The following is an 18342-nucleotide window of genomic DNA, read 5'->3' as shown; positions in this document are numbered from 1 at the left end:
CCTGGAATGCAGAGATGCATTTCCTGCTCGCTTATGAACTGGAAACAACTGACTCTAGGAAGCTGATTTCAAGGCAAATTCATTCAACACATTATTGAACTGCTCTGTTCCCTCATATTAGGAGCTGTTCCCCATCCCTCTGGGGTTTAGATTTGAACCACTCAGACAGGTTTCTGACCTTGTATCTTATAATTTGTGCCAAAAAGCCATTTGATTACTACTGAGTGATGCTCAAAGGAGACTTTGCCCCATGGTACTGCAGTGGCCAGGCTGTTCCCATTTTCCATAAGCCTCAACCATTTCAGCTCCTTAATTCTAATGACAGCTTGTTCTTTTCCCATCTGCCACCTCCCTCCCCCTGTGCTAGGGGAGAAATCAGACACCAACAGCAGAGCATACTCTGCTCTTTGCTTTTCAGTACCCCCTAAATATATATAGATAGATAGCTATATAGATATATATGCAGTCAACTGGGACATCACTTATTCCCAAGCCACAGATTTTATACGTATTTATACTCACATACACTTACACATTTACGCTTACACATCCACATGGAAAAGGTATAAATATTGAAGAACATATTTCTGGAAAGACAAGGACTAAATGATGTTTTAAAGTGGAGAATTACTCCTGAATAAAAAGAAATAAGTCTTTTTAAAAGAGAAGCAATACTCCTGCTATTTGGTGGTCAACTGGGGACAGCCTTCACCTGGAGGTTCTGAAGTGGAAGCGCCTGTGTCAGTGTTTTCCATCTGGCATAAAAAACCTCCACAAATTAACACAGGGGTTGTACCAAGCACTTCAACACAATTCCATCTGATCCCCACGCTCGGCTCAGATTCAGGCCTTGTCACAATGGCCCAAGCCATGGGGCTGAGCAGGTTTTGACTCCCTCACGAGCTGCCTTTGCCACGCATGACAGCTGTTGGCTCCACAGCGCAGGATTTATCCCTGGAAACCCGTGACAGGGCTGGACAAGGCAAAATCGGCCACATGGAGAGCTGGGGACGAGCCCTGGCTTCCTCACCTCACCTCACCCCAAAGCAGTGCGGCGGCTGCCCCTCACCTTGCTGCTGCAGTTTGTAGTCCGTGGAGTAGGCCTTGCCTATGATGTTCCACACGGGCCGCAGGCACCCGAAGAGCCCCTCGAGGAAGCCGCCGCTGCCGCTGCCCGTCCGGTTGAACTGGACCTTCACATCGTCACCGGCCCCATTGGTGTCACCATCGCCGGGGCTGCGAGTGCCCTGCGGGAGCCCCGGCTCGGGCTCGTCCTGCTCCCGCAGCTGCAGCACGCTGTTCTCGAAGTGGTCGCGGGCGTCCTCGCTGATGCTGGTGAGCACGGCCGCCGTGCCCGGGCTGCTGATGCCCTCGAGCAGCTCGGCCGGCAGCGAGCCCCGCTCCCGCACGTCCTCCAGCAGCTCGGGGGACGGGCGGCTCCCGGCCGCGGGGTGCTCCTCAGGCAGCCGCCCCAAGTCTTTGTCCTCACAGAACGCTTTGCCCATGGAGCTGGGAGAGGAAGACAGGCTCAGGCGCTCCTGAGTGCTGGCCATGATGCCGTGGGTGTGCATCAAGGAGACGGCCCGAGGGGGTGCTCAGAGCATTTGTAGGACACAACTCACAGGTGACATGTGGGCCCAGTACCTGAAACGAGAGGAAAACGAACAACTTTCAATTTTTTTATTGAAGTATTTTCACTACGTGCAGTTTCACTGAGGTGAGCTGATAATTAACTAGACTTTCCAGACAGCCGCTGATACTTGGTAAATAATTACTGCCCTAAAAGAAACAAATAAATGGCTCCAACAGAAACTCCACTCAGGCAATACTCTCGGTAACATACTACAGGAATTGCCCAGGAAACAAACACCACAATTTTAAACAAGAGCCTAAAGGTCAAAATCGTGGAAGATTCTTTGCAGAAAATTCCCATAGCATTCCCATCAGACTGAAGCTGGCCCCAGCTCAGCTGTGGTCAGAGTCCCACCACTGTTCCTGGGCCTGGCACAGCCCACGAGCTCAGGATCCCTCTGCAAACCCTCGAGACAAGGTGTTGGAGAAACAAAGCCTGGTGATACAGGTACCTTGATGCCACCAAGGGATGCTTTGTGGCTGCTCCCTCGGAGCCCCATCTGGTTACCACCATTCTGGACTGTTGATTGACCTTCCATGTCCATTGTGGCAAGGTATGTTCAATTCTCTAACCACATCCATGCCACCCTCATAAACAAGTAAAACTTTGAGTTTCATGGAACAGCAGACCCTCCTTGCTGTTCTCCCACCAGTGCTCTCCACTTCTCCCCTGCATGAGCTTCTGGGAGGGTGCACATAAAACAAAAGCTGGGATCCCTTTTAAGAAGTGCCTCCATCTGTTGCTCCATGCTCCTCTGAGAGGTCTTTTTTCCACAACCCACGGTGGTGCCACCTTCCCACAGAGCCAGGTTGATGGCTGGGGTCACACTGCCAGAGCTGCCCACTGCAAAAACAGTTTTGGGATAGTCCCTTCTGAAACAAGAGGCTCTAACACTGGGCCACAAGCAATTAAGTGAATTCAGCCTGCAACACGGAACAAAGTCCAGTTTTAAATTCCATGAGAAGCTGAGAGTAGGGTAAAAAAATGGCCCTAACAGAAAGTATTTTGTTAAAAAGTAAGATCAGTTCTAGTGGGTGCAAATTCCCAGGCTCTGCAAGCAGCCATTGGAAGGGAGAAAGAGGTGGCCAGGTAGGACACAGCCAATGGCAAGGGAACAGCTCAGGGCCATAACTCCTCAGGATGAGGTCACTGCAGAGAGGAGAGATAAGCCCTTCAGCCCACAGGATGAAAAGCCCTGGGCTTCAGCCCCTCTCCAGCAGCAAACAGGAACAGCCAGGAACTTGGATTACATTCCTGTATCCTGCCTGATCACATGGGGCTTGCATAAAAGCTTTATTTAGGTTGTAAACTTTGTTCTTTAAAAGAAAGCAAAACAGCAAGTGAGGCAGAGGTTGCAGCACAGCCCAAACCAGGTAGAGGAGCTGAATCAGACCCAAATGGGAAGCTGGAGAGTTGGTTATTCCTGACCTGCTGCTGGCCAGCCTTACAATGACCAATTCAGCAGTGTGGGAAGCTGCAGTGTGACCTCAGAGTACAGTTACGACTAGCAGCAGTTGTTCTACTATCACAGATTTTGTTATTGGTAACAAGGTGCTTCAGACCTGAACAGCATTTCAGAAAAACACCTGGCCAGGCCAGGCCAGGCCCAACTCAGCCCCAGCCCATCACCTAAAGTCAGAGAGTGACAAGTGATTGTTTAAACAAGAGCAAAATGTGACCACTGCTCCTACAGAGAAATCTGCTTTTTGTAACATAGAATATTAAGCAATACAAATAAAACATCAGCCAGGTGTCCTGCAAGAAATTCAAATGCAAATTCTAGAATCTGAGGCAACAGTGTCCCAAAATATCTCAAATTTAAGCCTTTGGAAGTGCATTAAGGATTAAATCAGACTTGGGAGGATAAAATAACTTTGCTGTTATGTGACTCTCAAGAGTACACTACTACAGTGTAAGGTTTTACTTTTACATTTTTACAATTTTCTGCCTCTGGAATGTTTGATTGTGGAGATTTAACATGGAATGAACAGCTTTTCACTACACAGCTCAGCCAAGAACAAAGCCCCAGACTCAGGGATATCAGGTCTGTTTTCCCAGATCAAATTGCTTTCTCCAGCACTGAGATGTTTCAAATAAAAAAAACCTTCAGGCACGGTGTCCTGCCACTTTACATGCCCCTTCATGTGCTTCATGGGGAGAGAAGACATATAAAAGTTATGGAATTATTTTCAAACTGGCATGATACAGCCTTATTTAGGCCCTTACATAAGCAGCCTAATTTTCAGAGGTGCAGCAAACTCATTGTTTGGAGAGCATGAAACAGCAGCACTTCTTTTAAAACAACTTCCTCTCAAGCCAACTTGAAGCAAAGTGGTGCAGAAACCCTAGGAGGGGGAGAAGGTGGTTTCTGCCACACCACATCATGCTGACTTGTTGGGGGGAATTAATTTTTAAAATTCTCTTCTATTGCAGTAAATTTTGCAATGTGCAACCTCTTGTCTTAGCAAAATGTGATTTAATCCAATGAAATTAGGCTGGTTTAGATCTCACCATCTCTTCAAACAAGGGAAGAAGAGCATTTTCCAAGTTTTATTGTATTGCTGCTACTATTCTTTCAGTCATATACCAAAAGGCTGAGATTTTTCATGTTGACCTCTTCCCAATAAAAGAAAAGGCAAAGAAAAACATTTTCTTGAAAGTTTTAGGTTTCATTACATCCAAACTACTATTGAGGATGTATTCATAAGGGCATGGTAGTGACAGGACAAGGTGGAGTGGCCTTCAGCTGAAGGAGGGCAGGGTTAGTTTAGATATTAGGAAGAAATTGTGAGGGTGGGGAGGCCCTGGCACAGGCAGTGTCCAAGGCCAGGCTGGACAGGGCTTGGAGCAACCTGGGCTAGTGGAAGGTGTCCCTGCCCATGGCAGGGGGTAGAACTGGAGGATTTTTCAAGTCTCTTCCAACACAAACCAGCCTGGGATCCCATGTCTGTGATCTGCATGTGCATCATGAGCTTTTCCAGGGAAAGGCCTGGCCAAGGCTGTGCTATTTCTATCCCAGCAATGCTCCTGCTGCAGCAGCCTCCCAGTCAAAAGCTGGAAGCTCCATGTGTGGGAGGACTGTGCATATTTAAGAGATTGAGATTTCACAAAGTGCTGCTGCACACACAGACTTGAAGGCAGACCCTCGGATTTGTACTGTTTTCATGAGTTCATGCACTCTGCACTAACAAATTTCTCTTCTGTCTGGAAGGAGATTCAAGGCTCGGTGTGATTTTGCACAATCACAACTTCTCATAAATGACTCCACTTCCATGCAAAGTATTTTTTCCAGGCAAAATCTCACCACCCTCAGACAAGAGGAGCATGACATGCACCTCTTCTCAAAAGAGTGAGGCTGCTCCTCAACATGTCAGACAGCCCAAAATTCAGTTTGAAACTACAGATAAGTGAGAGTTTACTTGAATCACCAAGTGGGTGAATCAGCTACCAAGGCACACTCTCACCTTGCCTGATATTGTGCCTGTCCCTGAAAATAGCCATCCAGGAAGTGTCCTCACACTCCCACTGTCGATGCAGGGCGACCCCAGTGTAGGGAATAATGTGCTCTGACTCCATGATTCAGAAGGCTGAACAAATGCTTTATCAAGCTAGGTTATATTGCACTAATACTATACTATACTAAAGAAAAACCTATTACTGTCTTCAGTCATGACACAGCTTTGATCCAATTGGTCAAACAGCCCAAACAACCATCAGCAGAATCCAATTAACAAATCACTCTCTGTAACCCATTCCACATGTGCCAAACAGGAGCAGCAAGTAGAGATAAGAACTATTTTCTCTTCTTCCCTGAGCTTCTCACTGCCTTCTCCAGGAAAAATCCTGGGAGAGAGAATTAAGTCTCTCTCTGTTCAGGAAATGTGAATACCACATCCCCAGAGCCACCAAAGCACGTGGCTGCCTGTACAAGTTCAATATTCCTAAAAGTGTCAACACAATGGGTCAGGTTTGCAGCTGAGTTAAGCCAATGCCGAGCATGAACCATGACTGAAGTTTCTCCTTTAAAGTTTCTCCTTTAAAGACCTGTGCTAAAAATGGAGTGGCAAATCAGACACAGCATTCCAGACACAGCACACAAACCAAACCAAACAAAAAGCCAGTGTGCTGGAAAGGTGGTGTAAGCACAGAGGCCACCACTCAAGTCTTATGACAGCCCAAGTCTCCAGTTTGCTTCCTTGAACACTATTTCTATTTTAGCCAGTTAAACATAATCTCTGCTTGCACTTCCAACAAACAAAGAGAATAAAAGCAATTGTCTGATCCATGTTTAGGGGCTGTAGAAGAGCTGCTGACAGAAATTATCCAGCTGGTACATAGAACTACCACGGACAGAGGAGATTCCTGCCCAGATCACAACAGCCAAGCCCTGCAGGTCTCACCTTGCTTTTCCTGGTACTCAGTGTGATTTCCTCCTGGCTGCAGTGGGCACAACAAGGTAACTACACATCTCCTCACTGATAACACGACTGGAATTTATGGGTGTATTGTCTCATCCAGTGGCTTGTGACAAAGCTTTAAAAAATGTTCTAAAATCTAACAAAATCACAAAAAGCATGTCTATAAAGCACAGACATCATGTTCTCCTGCCCCTTGTGACACTCTCTCAGATTCTACAGGGAATTTTTACAACACATTGATGCACAGTCCTCTCCCATTGCTGTAAAACGCCAGCACAGGAAAGACTGAGAGCTGCTGAATTGGCAAGTCCCAGAGCTTTTGTTGTCACTCCTGACCTTTGGGGTTTGAACTGTGTGGTTTTACTACACAGGATCTCAACAGACTTTCTTTTCCTGGTCTCCTGATGAAGAAAATATTACATGAATGATCAGATACTCCTCTTCTGCCACACTTTTTACATTACTCGGAATATTGGCTTGTGCTTTGCATGGTTGCTTTGAAAACAAGAAGTAAAAGCAGATTTATCAATAGAGAATGAGTTACACATCAGCAAAAGGCAAACTCTTTGTTTTCAGGAGGGTTTAATTTTTTCCTAAAGTTACATTATTACATTAATTAATTACATTACATTTTTATTTTATTTGTTTTGCTGGGTTGTAAAAAAAGAAATCACACTATGAAGCTTGCCCACATTCACTTGGTATAACCCAGCCCAGGCTATAGGCAAACCTTTAAGCCAACTACAGAGTAGCCCAAGGCAAAAGCTCAGGTGTTTGTAAGCCATCAATCTCCTGCTCAAGACGCATTGCTGCTTCAAGGAAGGACATTTCTTCCCATCTCACACCCACATGAATGCCCTGCCACAACCCAGCCTTATCTTTAAATAGTACAATTACATAGCCAAAACATCATCAATTGCTGGTAAAACAAGTGAAAATTCTTCATCTGACCCAGCTGAGATTTTCTGTCACTGCAATAACTCTGTTTATATTTCTGCATGTAAACATTTCTCTACAACAAACAGCATGTTTACCTGGGAAAGTGAAGTCTTGTCACATTGGCTTTTTTGTGCTTTACACTGCTCTTTCACGTTGTCAGATAAACACTACAGTACTTCTGTACCTCCTGCAGAATCCTGACTTGAACACATGCTTTTACTTCCTCTCTCCAATAAATATTTGGATGCCACCTCAACATAAGATGAATTTCTTCTGCAGACACCATAATCCTCACCTGAGTGATGTGGTAGCAACTGCTTAGGGCTCACAACTATCATAATCATCATTTAAAAATATTAATAGAATATTAACATAGCCATGGGCATTAAGCACGTGAGACCACAGACTATGCTGTGTGTAGTCTGTGTTATCACAACAAAAACCTGACTTTGTGATGACTTCATTTAGCCTTTATTCAATATATTCCAAAATAATTCAATCTATCAAAAAACCGGGACACATCATTTCTGGAAAAGTGATTTCAGTGGTGATATCCTTTTGTCTGTGGCTGTACCAGTGAGAAAGAGAGCCCTGTCTAGCTCAGTGGCCTGAACCCTTTCTGACAACGACAAAAATAGCACCATGTACCAGCCAAGAAACACCCATAATGGCTGAACTGCTCTGTGCACAGCCAGCTGCAGGTTTGCTTGGCACCTTGCACACCCCAAGCAGGCCTGGCAGAGGAGGAAGAAGTGGCACCCAGGCTGCAGCAATGGGATGAAGCCCCAGAAGCTCAGGAGGGTGATCCATCCCCCTTTCCTGCTGCAGAGCCACGGGAAGGGTGTGCAGGCAGACAGAGCTCCCGCCAGCAGTGCCACAGCTGCCCTGCTCACAGCTCACTGTGCTGGCTCTGAGCCTCAGCACAAAGCACTGGGCTGTGCCAATGGTCAAGGGATTTTTTAACCAGAACACTTCAGCCAACACTGTGTAGGGCTGGGAGTTTTGTAGCTTAACTCTGTGTTGTTGAAGGTAAAACCAGCTGCTCTTCACTTTGCAGGCCTTTAATTCCTCTCTTTCTTGGAACAGCCTGTTGTTCACTCCTTCAATGGCACATGAACATATCTCTTTAATTCCAGCTGTGATTAAAAAAATTATCCCATCCTCCAACATTCTTTCTCAAGTCTAACAATTCTCACTTGTTCTCCATATGAAACTTGCTCTGAGTCTTTGATCACCTCTTTTCCATTTCTCCTGTATCACCTTAAAGTTATAGAATGTAGAATCACACAATAGCTTGGCTTGAAAAAAGCCATTAAAACCTTAAAATTAATGAGCAGGGATACCTTCCACTAATCCAGGTTGTTCCAAGCCCCACCCAGCCCGGCCTTGAACATTTCCAGGGATGGGGCAGCTTCTCTGGGTAGCTGAGGAAGTCAGACCACAGCCAGGATTCCCAAAAAGGCCAGAATGCCACAGAAATGCACAAAAGCACAATGATCATTTTGGCTCCTCAGGATGCTGAGCTAACTTCCATGGGTCTCTTACTACCTAAGATCTCATTACTGAGCAGAAAAAAGCTATGTCAGAGCCTAATTCTGACTGTTAAGACTGAATTGTGTTCAATCAACACTAAATTGGACTGATATTTTATCACCCAAGCTCACTGGAGCCTTCCACTACTCCCTGCAGGTGGCCTCCACAGTTATTACCCTCAACACCTTCCTTGTGAAGTCTCACAGCCTAAACAGAATACTCCTAAAATATCTGGATAAGGGAAGAAAAGGTGGGAAGAGTATGAGTAGTGCCATCTCCAAAGCAGAGAAAAACGTTTCAACATTACCATCCTTTTATCCCTACTCTTATTCCATATAATTTTACCAGTAATCTGTCTGCCAGCCTGGTGTCTGAGTTATTTAATAGCTGTTTAGCCTCTTTAAGAGCCTCTGGTAAGTATTCCTGCCAAAATCCCAACAGATTGTATCAACCAGATCCCCCTTCCTACCATGCTCCTGTCTCCCACAAAGACATTTAATAGATTTCCAAAGCAGACTTCACCTTAAAAGAACTCTTATCCCCACATGCAATGTGTGCATCTGCCCTGGCTCTCAGCATAGGAATGAATTTCTACCTCCAGCACCATGCGACAAATGTTTCACTAGAACCTCCTTCAGCATAAGGTCACAAATTTGTGGGGGGCGGTGAAGCAGTGATTTGGAAACAGAAATCAAGCATCCACTTTTATTTTTTCTAAAGGAGTAAAAAAAAAAAAAAAAGCAATAAAAATTCATCTTGGTGAGGAAGAGACACAAAGAGCCCATCGAGGCTCCCGTGAGTGCAGGGAGAGCTCTCCATGGCAGGGAGAGCACGTCCTGCTCCACCTGGCAGCCCTGCCAAGCTGGGAAATAAGCACCTTACGTAACGGCGTATTTTCAGCACTACACACAGAAATGCTGCCTCTACCCTGCAGAAGGTATTTTTGGATCTGCTAAAATGCTACTGTGTTCTTCCAGGGCTTTGCATTCTTCTGCTCAGAAATTGCATAATCTGATGCCATAGGAAATAAGTGATGTTGCATAATGACTCTGGTATTGGCTGCAGGGAGCAGGGACTGCACGTTCCTGCTGGAGAGCAGCCCTGCTCCAAGCCCAGGTGCTTGGGGAGAAAGGGGAACCCACAGCCACCTGCCCCTGGGGAGCAGGGCAGCAAACCAAGGACCACGCAGTTACCTCACAAAAATCAGTGTAATTAAGTCACCCATCTGCTCTTTGTTCCCCTCCCAGTGGCTGCTGTGTGGTGTGAGCTGTGCACACAGGGAACACGAGCAGCCCCACACACCATCTCTCCACTGACAATCCACCACAGGCCCATCAATACACTGGAAAATACTCAGCTGGGATAAAGACAGACTAAATGCTGCTCAGCCTTTTACACTACAGAATTACTACTGAAATCTGTCTCAGACTAAAATGTAGAAATGACCTGAAGTTACACTCTTCTCTTTCACCTTTCTAGCTGTCTCCATAGCAGGAAACAACTTTTCAAACCCAGTCACAGGCTTCAGGCTCTGTTAATTTTCTCTTCATCCTTCCCAGTTCTGTACTTTTACCTCATTGACAATCCCCATGCTATGATCAATCCATATGTTATTCTATTACTATATAATTACTATATGTTATATTACTATTACTATACAACAACAACAGATTTAAGGATTCAAACTGAAATATTTTACAGCAACAAACACCAGTAAAATTTCCAGTTTAGTTCACAGAGGCCTTACAGCCCCACATTCCCATATGAAGGCACTAAATGTTCCAGTTCTACCAACAAACAGTATCTTGGAATTTCCCCCCCTTACAGAAGTGAAACACCCTATTTTCCTCCAAAGAGTAGCATTAAAATTAATTAATGTCTGAAAGATCTTTGAGGATGAAGATCAATATCACAGTGCTGCTTTCAGGAACGCAGTGAATGAATCAAAGCCTCACTTTAATTCACGTGAGGTGTCAGACTGGTCTCAGGTAAACTTGCTCACTCCCACGCTTGTTTTTATTTTTATAGTAGATATGAATTATTCAACATTTGCAAAGCATATTCGACATGTAAATGCTACTCACACAAACTTCTCAGTACTAAGAGCCTATGTGCTTCACACCCAGTACTAAACTCAACAGCTCTCCATGAAAGTACAACAATTCCTGGGGTGGGTGCAGTGCTCTGGCTCCGTCACCTCACACCAGGTCCATGCCTGGGTGCACCTGCTGGGAAGGGGAAGGACACTCGAAATCCAGCTGGCAGATCTGGGATGGGAAATGACAGCAGTACTGAGTTGTATTTAGCAAGCACCATACACGAGCAAAGAGGATTACTCCTCGACAGAGGCAGCACAATGCCCCGCTCAGGAGCCTCTCGTAAGCCTGTATTAGTGACAGCGCAGGGTTAGAGGTGTGAGCCTGCTCCACTACAGCTTTACGTGCTGGAAACACACAAACAACACAGAGCTGGGCGTGCTCCTGGGCCTGGCACAGCTCGAGCCACCCAACCTGCAGAGCCCAGCACTCAGCACACCCCAGCTGGACCATTCTTGGGCTGCAGCTGATGGCTCAACACCCGAGGATCTCCTCAGGCCCACAGGATGGTGAGGCTGGGCTTCCTGTGTTTCAGCAGGAGTCACAACTGTACAGCCACATTACTGAGTTTGGTGTCCTCCAGAAGGTGACAGAGATGGGGGACAGGACAAGCATCCCGGGGATGAATAGTGTCTGCACAGAGACCTCCATTCCTCCAGCCCACTATGGTGGAAAAAGCCCAGCCTCTCACCCCTGCCAGGACCTTCTCCTTCCTTCTCTCACAGCACCTCGGTGCTATGTTACCAACAGCTCCAGAGGGAACAGCACCAACAATCAGAACTTCACCAGAGACTTATAAATCACAGACTTTACACAGACAAATCTGCTCTTCCTCCTGGCCTACACCCAACTGTTGCCAAAGCCTTTGAACCCACTCCAACCACCAACTTCTCAGCTGAAGTTGTAGCAGGGAGAGAGAACAAAGGTCAAAGCACACACTGAGTATTTATAGGGGTGGGAGTAACTACACACAGAGCCGCTGCTCCTGGCGCAGCCACAGCTGCCAACCTGGTATTCAGCCCTAAGTAGTCTGTGTTTTGGGTGAAATATTTACCCCACACTACCCAGGAGATGAGATTGATTTGCTGCAATGACACAAAACAGGAGCCTACAAAAGCCTCTGCATGGGATATATTTTTGCCAAGGAGGAATAAAAAACAAAGTCCCATAAACCGGATAGAGTTTGGTGAAGTGCCAAACTCCTGAGAGCTCTGGGGGTAACACTTGCCTCAGTTGACTCATTTGGATTCAGTCATGGCTGAGAACTCACTGGAAGTTGCACAAGCAGTGAACCTGCTGCCTTCCTCTACTGGGATCTCAGGTCAGAGCTTGGCTAAAAGGCTCAATGCACCTTCCCCTGCCTGCCCTGGCCCCAAGGACCAGAGCTGAAGGACAACCAGAACTGATTTTAAATCTGTTCACACAAACCATGCCAGATTTTTTGTATTTTTATATTTCAAAAAAAGTTTTATTTTATAACTCTGCCATCTTGAGAAGCCCAGCTCTTGAAAATCCACTCCCCACATCTCCACTACAACCTGGAACAGGTACCAGGCAGGAACAACTCAAGCCTAATCAGCAATATCTCACATTTTCTATTTAAAAAGTCCTGAGAAAACAGGAAATACTTAAAACTTTTCTTATCCTGCCACTGCTTAGAGCAGACCCATATTTAAATAACTACTAATTGTGAAAGATCTTACCTAGGGAGAGATTTTCAAATAAACCATTACTCAATTTTCTGATCCACTGGAGATAAGCAACTTACCTAGTCTTTACAATAGGAGATGAAAAAGGGAAGTTAAAAATGCAACCAAAAAGCCCCCAAACATAATTAAACCCAAGTTCACCTATAGCTGGGGAACAGTGGGAGTCCCTACCATTTATTCTGTGCTAGAAGTTACTTGCTAATTCCAGGCACAAGGGTCAAAATGAATGCCAGCTATAAATTTAACTATCAGGCAGCAGGGGACAAAGACAAATCTGAATGACAGGACCTTTCCAGATCAAAGACTCAGACTGGAGGCCCCAAAGACAGAAAACAAATGGGATGCTACAGCAAAACAAACAAACAAACAAAACCCCCACTACATCAAAATCTGGATTTATTTGCGTTTCTCAGCGGAAGGCTGTCACAGACAGAGGGTTCAAAGGGCTGCCTCTCTCTAGAAACAAAACCCGTATACATTCATTCAGGAGCACAACAAAAAGGACAGTGACAAAAACTTTTAAACCCGTGACAACTCTACCCTCCCCATTCTAGGGTTTATCCCAAGGTGTCTGTGGCTACCCACACAGCAGGTACGGTGGAAAGTGCCCACATTTCCCAGCCAGACTGACTGCATCTCTCTCCTTTCAATTATTTTCATATTTTGTCCCTCAAAATTATTGATCCAAATACATTCCTTCATCTTCTACTGAACAGACTGCCTACTGCTAAAATCAGTATATCCAAACACATGGGCCTGATGTCATCTTTCTCCAGATCTACTTAAAATATCCCATTTTTCATTTACTTAAGGGAGACATGTGGTTTGATATGATTAAGCTACTGCAGCACCTAAACCACCCCCCAAAACAAAAATAAAGAGGAGCTCTTCTTTTCATTGGGAGCAAACATGACATCATGCCCATTCAGGTGAGCAGGAATATGACAAATCTTGCCCCAGTGAACAGTATCGTTAACTGCAAAGGTACTCCCAGCTCCCTCGTTTATTAGGAAAATGAGGGGTGAAAATTGTGTTCAGCACATCACAGACAGCTCAAACTGCTATTTTCAATAATACGGGAGCAAATTCCTACCCAGCTGACTGAAAGAAAAACACACCTCCTTCACCTCAGAAATAAAATTAAATTATTTAACACCGTAACACACAAGAGGAATTGTTTGATTAGCCACAAGGAAAAAAAAAATTACAATTCCCCAAAAAGCAATAATTACAATTCTGCCTCTTTACACTATCTAGTAATTCTTAAGTCATTGCCTGTATATTCCATTTATATCCATTCTCCATTGCCATTCCCTTCCCCTTTAAAAGGGGGGCACAAAAAGATAACGTGCAAAATTGCAAGTGAAAAATGTCCAGCACACCAGCAGGCAAAGGCCAGGCCAGCTCTCAGATTCATATGCAGTGATGGATAAATTAAGGTTTCACGTTTCCTCTTCCCTTTCTCAGCATCATTTTTTCAGCCCTTTCCCATCACAAATGCAAAATCCATCTGTCCTTCCGAAATAAATGGCGAGAGGGGAATGCTGACCATGGAACACCACACACAAACACACACCCCTCACAGAAACACACTTCCCCCAAATACTCACGAGGATGAACATTTCCTATGTGATGCTCCATTTTCTTGTTTTAAAAAGATGGAAGGCAAAAAAAAAAAAAAAAAAAAAAAAAAAAAAAGCAAAAAAAAAATAAAAAGGAAGTGTTGCAAAATAAAAGGAAATTCCACCCACACAATCCTGCAGCCTGCTGCAAAGAACCACCGAGCGTGCTGACGTCACGGATTCATGACAGGATGGAGACCGGGATGGATGGATGGATGGAGCCCGGCGGGGCTGCGCACCGGCAGCGCGGCCGGCAGTCCCCGCCCGCCCCGGGCACCGGCAGCTGGAGCCCGGCGGGGCTGCGCACCGGCAGCGCGGCCCCGGGCACCGGCAGCCCCCGGGCACCGGCAGCCCCCGGGCACCGGCAGCCACAGCCCCCAGCCGCCCCAACCCCGGGCACCGGCAGCCCCAGCACCCCCAGGAGCGGCGCCGGGCCGGGGCATCTCCCCGGGCCCGCTCCCCGCCGCTCCGAACAGCGGCGGATCAAATAACAGCCATCTGCCACGGGAACCGAACGCGCTCGGCAATCAGAAAGGGAGTTCATCGCCGCCCCGGCTGCTTACGGGATTACAAACCCCGCGTATTATTATTAAAATAACTAAATATAAACATGCACCGGGAGGAAGAAGCGGGGAGAACAATAGGAGGCTTGTGTTTGATTAGCGATGCAAAAGAACCAGTAAAATAAAAATAGGAGCATTAACAAAATCCCACATTCGGCTCCAGTCAAACATTCCCGGCAGCCAGCAGACAAGCTCTCCACCTCAGTAAGGTCTGGGAACAAAGATCAGGGCAGGCAGAGTTCTGCTGGACAAGCTCTCCACCTCAGCAAGGTCAGGGGACAAAGATCAGGGCAGGCAGAGTTCTCCTGGACAAGCTCTCCACCTCAGCAAGGTCAGGGGACAAAGATCAGGGCAGGCAGAGTTTCACACTCTGGCTACATAAGGCATGGTGGGCACATCACCCACTCCCATTTCCACCCCAGTGCCAATCCCAAGCCAATGGAATACTCTTTACTGTGCAGACCAGAGGCAAGGACACCCAGATCTTTGGCAGAGTCCTGGTAACCACCTGCAAGAGCAGCTGTGCTTCACCTGGATGGGGACAGGGGAGGAGCACAAGTTCTGCCTTCTTTTTGCACCTTTGAAACATGCGGGAAGGAATGGAGGGATGAGCATGACAAGGAATGAAGGTCAAAGTTTGAAGGATAACCTGGGCTGCAAGATCTGCAATTACACCATCTCAGTGTTGACCAGAAGTCAGCAATTTGGCCTCAAACTCCTTCTGAACAATTTGCAGCCTCAAAATTATTAAGAGACAGAATTTCCATATTTTCACCACACCTTTTCCTAGCCAGTAGGAAGCAATTATGCCAAAAAAAGATGTCTCAAAACTTACTCTGGTGGGGCACATCTGAAATTAATGCCTGAGACAATCCTACATTTCTTTATGGAAAGTGGGTAACATCCCAAAATTAACCAGGATGTAACAACAACACGGATCTGGGCTGAAAAAACAAAGATTTTGTGCCTACTTGATCTCATGTGAACAGCACCACTGATACCAGTTTCTGCAGAGGGAGGAGGAGGAGGGCTTATTTGGACTGTGGTTTCTGAATTGAGACTTATAAATCTGGCTAGGGAAAATGCATAGGAATGCAAATTTCTTATTACCTACTTTCAAGATCGAAGAAACCACACATTTAGTTTTGCTTTAGAAATCTCTCTTCTTTAAGAGCTAAAAGTCACTAAAGCAAAAGATTTCTGCCCAGACAAGACCACTGCTGAGCACTCCTGTACCCAAGGGGGTGCAGGAGTGGAGGGATAGACAGAGATGTCCCTTCTCCAAAGGGATCACTTTGTGGCCCCATTTCAAATCCCAGCTGCACCTGCTTTGACTCCCTGCCTTGCCCTCCAGAGCCCAGCACTCAGCTTTACACCACCAAGAGATGGAGACAGCTTCCAGATCTCCCTGGCATTTTCAAAACAGACAAAAATGTTAATTTACTCTCTTGCCCTAAAGGAATCAATTCAGGAACTAGAAGGGGAGTACAGTAGCACATGCAAGAAGTGGAAGAAAAGGAGAAATATTGCTATAGAATTAGAAAAGTCAGAATAAAAATAAAAGGAAAATAATTTTCAGAGGTTTCCAAGGGTTAATTGCAGTGACATTTATAAAAAAAAATGCCCAGCAGAGAAAATAAGTGGGAACAAAACCCCAGGAGGACTCCAGGAGCAGGAAAGAGCTTGTGCATAGAATTTCAGATTTTTTTTGTCCATGGTGGCTTGGTTCAGTATCCCAACACTTGATTTCATCTATGCCTCAATGGCTCAGGTTAAAATTCTTAAACACAAAGGTCCTGAATTTAATACAAGGTAATATCTTAAATCATTGTGAAACAAAAAACCAACCCACAGTGTCCTAAAATTGATGGCTGCTACACGACTGTGTTGTGTTGCAACCAGGTGAGTATTTTTATAGTACACATTACACAGCTCCTTTGATCAGTAACTAAGTTGACCAATATTAAGAAAGAGAAATTATTCTCCTCCCTCTCTCTCAGACAAAATCATTGGCAAAAAAAGGGAATTCAAATATCAGATGCCAAATATAATTTGGCTCAGTACTAACGTGAAAACAGAGGAAAAAATGGACTGTATACAACAAGGGTATAAGATACTAAAAATCCAAAGTTCTTAAGGGACCACAAGAGTGCCAGTGAAAAGTTGACAGGCAACAGGATTTCTAAAAGGAATTATGAGCAACCAAGTAACTAGACCAGTAGGAGAAATAACAGGCTAAACTGATGGCAATGGGTGCAAAAGAAAGTTAAAAGTATTTTTAAAAACTAACTAGCTCACCATATTTGAAAAATACAAGACAATTAAGTACTTCCAAGCCAATTAATAACTAATATGAATGTTACACAGCATCTGCTAGGCATAACATTTCTAGCTGGCACATCCTATTGATTTGAGCCCAGTCCTAAAATAATCAAGTTCTCCAATCCTGTGACCTTCAGTTTCAATAAACTGGTGAACAACTAAAATTGCAGAAGACTGAGAATTCCAATATTATGCCAATATTCAAAAATAGCATACGTTGTTATTTGTAGGCCTTGGCAACTTGGGAAGAAATCCCAAGCCAACCTTTGACAAGGAAGGATGGTTCTGCTGCCCTGGACCAGAGGCTGAGTTATCCCAGGATCCTGCCTCTGCCAGTGGCCCATAACAGCCACACAAGGAAGCACAAACCCAAAAGAAATCCTTAATGCTGCCCATGGCATATTCCACTGACAACAGCAGAAAATTAGAAAAGAGATGGGAGTGACTCAAAGGTTAATTTCATAATTATGCAGCACTAAGGCTGTTAATAAACCTACTCAGCACACACTTGGAGGTACAAGAGGGACTGCTCTGTGAAAAGTTCCTACCTGGATGAGTAAATAAGTGAATGGAGACAGCAAATGATTCCCTACCAGGCAAACGTTTGGGTAAATATTTGCATAGATAAGGGGCCATTTCATTGTCAAGTCCTAAACACCTGTGAAACTTTGAATCTACTCTTCCCAGCCCCAGACACATCCCTCCTGTGAGCGCCCAGGAAGGAAGGAATCAGAATCACAGAATCAGATTCTCATTTGTGCTGTCATTATGTCCAGACCTGACCTGGTGCAACTCACTTTCCCTTTTGTAAGGAGCAAAGCTTCTATTTCATGTCCTTCCAAACTTGCTGTTTACAGAGATTTATTACCAGACCCTATCTGATGCCCCAAACTGATATGCCAGAAATATCAGTTACTGGAGAGTGGAATATTGTGAAAAAATTGAAAAAACTGAACATGTAACACAGTAGTATGGGCCAATTTATTTTATTATTTTTCCTTTTTGTGTGTGTGTGATTTTATTATCTCTTACACACTCAATAGGGCAAATACAACATAATTTTAAACCAACTGTCTCAATTGCACTTCAGTAAGACCAGAAATTAAATGTATGCATTTATCATATAGGATTTTATTCTGAAAGTGCCCAGACCTGGGACTTTGAGAAGTCCTCCCTACAGAGGCAGGTGAACAAAACTGTAATTTGACAAGACCAGCATTGAGACCTGAGAAGCTTGACCAGAGGAAAAGAGAAAAAGCTCCAAAATGGGCATGTACAACATCCAGACAAAGGTGAGCAGCAATTCCAGTCAGGAGCCCTGTTTGGAAAGGGAAGCTGTTTAAGGGGATTCTGAGTGGCTTCCCCTCCTCTTTCCAGGTGAGCCCTGCCTTTGCAGTTCCAGTCTGTGTAACTTTAGGAGGAGACAAGACAGTGTTATGTTAAGAACATGCACTGATGAGGCTGGGAAAGTTCAAAAAACTCCATTTGCAGACTACCTTCCTCTGAA

At 45.1% G+C, this 18342-nt stretch overlaps 1 protein-coding gene across 3 annotated transcripts in view; it reads right to left on the bottom strand.

Moving 5' to 3' along the window:
• Positions 1-18342, bottom strand: part of MAP3K13 (mitogen-activated protein kinase kinase kinase 13) — a 72248-nt gene that overhangs the window by 23926 nt on the left and 29980 nt on the right. For all 3 annotated transcript variants that reach the window (XM_039696901.1, XM_039696903.1, XM_039696902.1), the window contains exon 4: positions 1070-1644. In XM_039696901.1, the coding sequence (XP_039552835.1) occupies positions 1070-1571 (502 nt within the window). In that variant the 5' untranslated portion in view covers positions 1572-1644. The remainder of the gene's footprint in view (positions 1-1069; positions 1645-18342) is intronic.

The sequence above is a fragment of the Passer montanus genome, unplaced genomic scaffold (assembly GCF_014805655.1).
Source record: "Passer montanus isolate IOZ18808 unplaced genomic scaffold, ASM1480565v1 scaffold115, whole genome shotgun sequence".
NCBI lineage: Eukaryota > Metazoa > Chordata > Aves > Passeriformes > Passeridae > Passer > Passer montanus.
The sequence above is the reverse complement of the archived record's forward strand: the minus strand, read 5'-3'. Positions and strand labels throughout refer to the sequence as shown.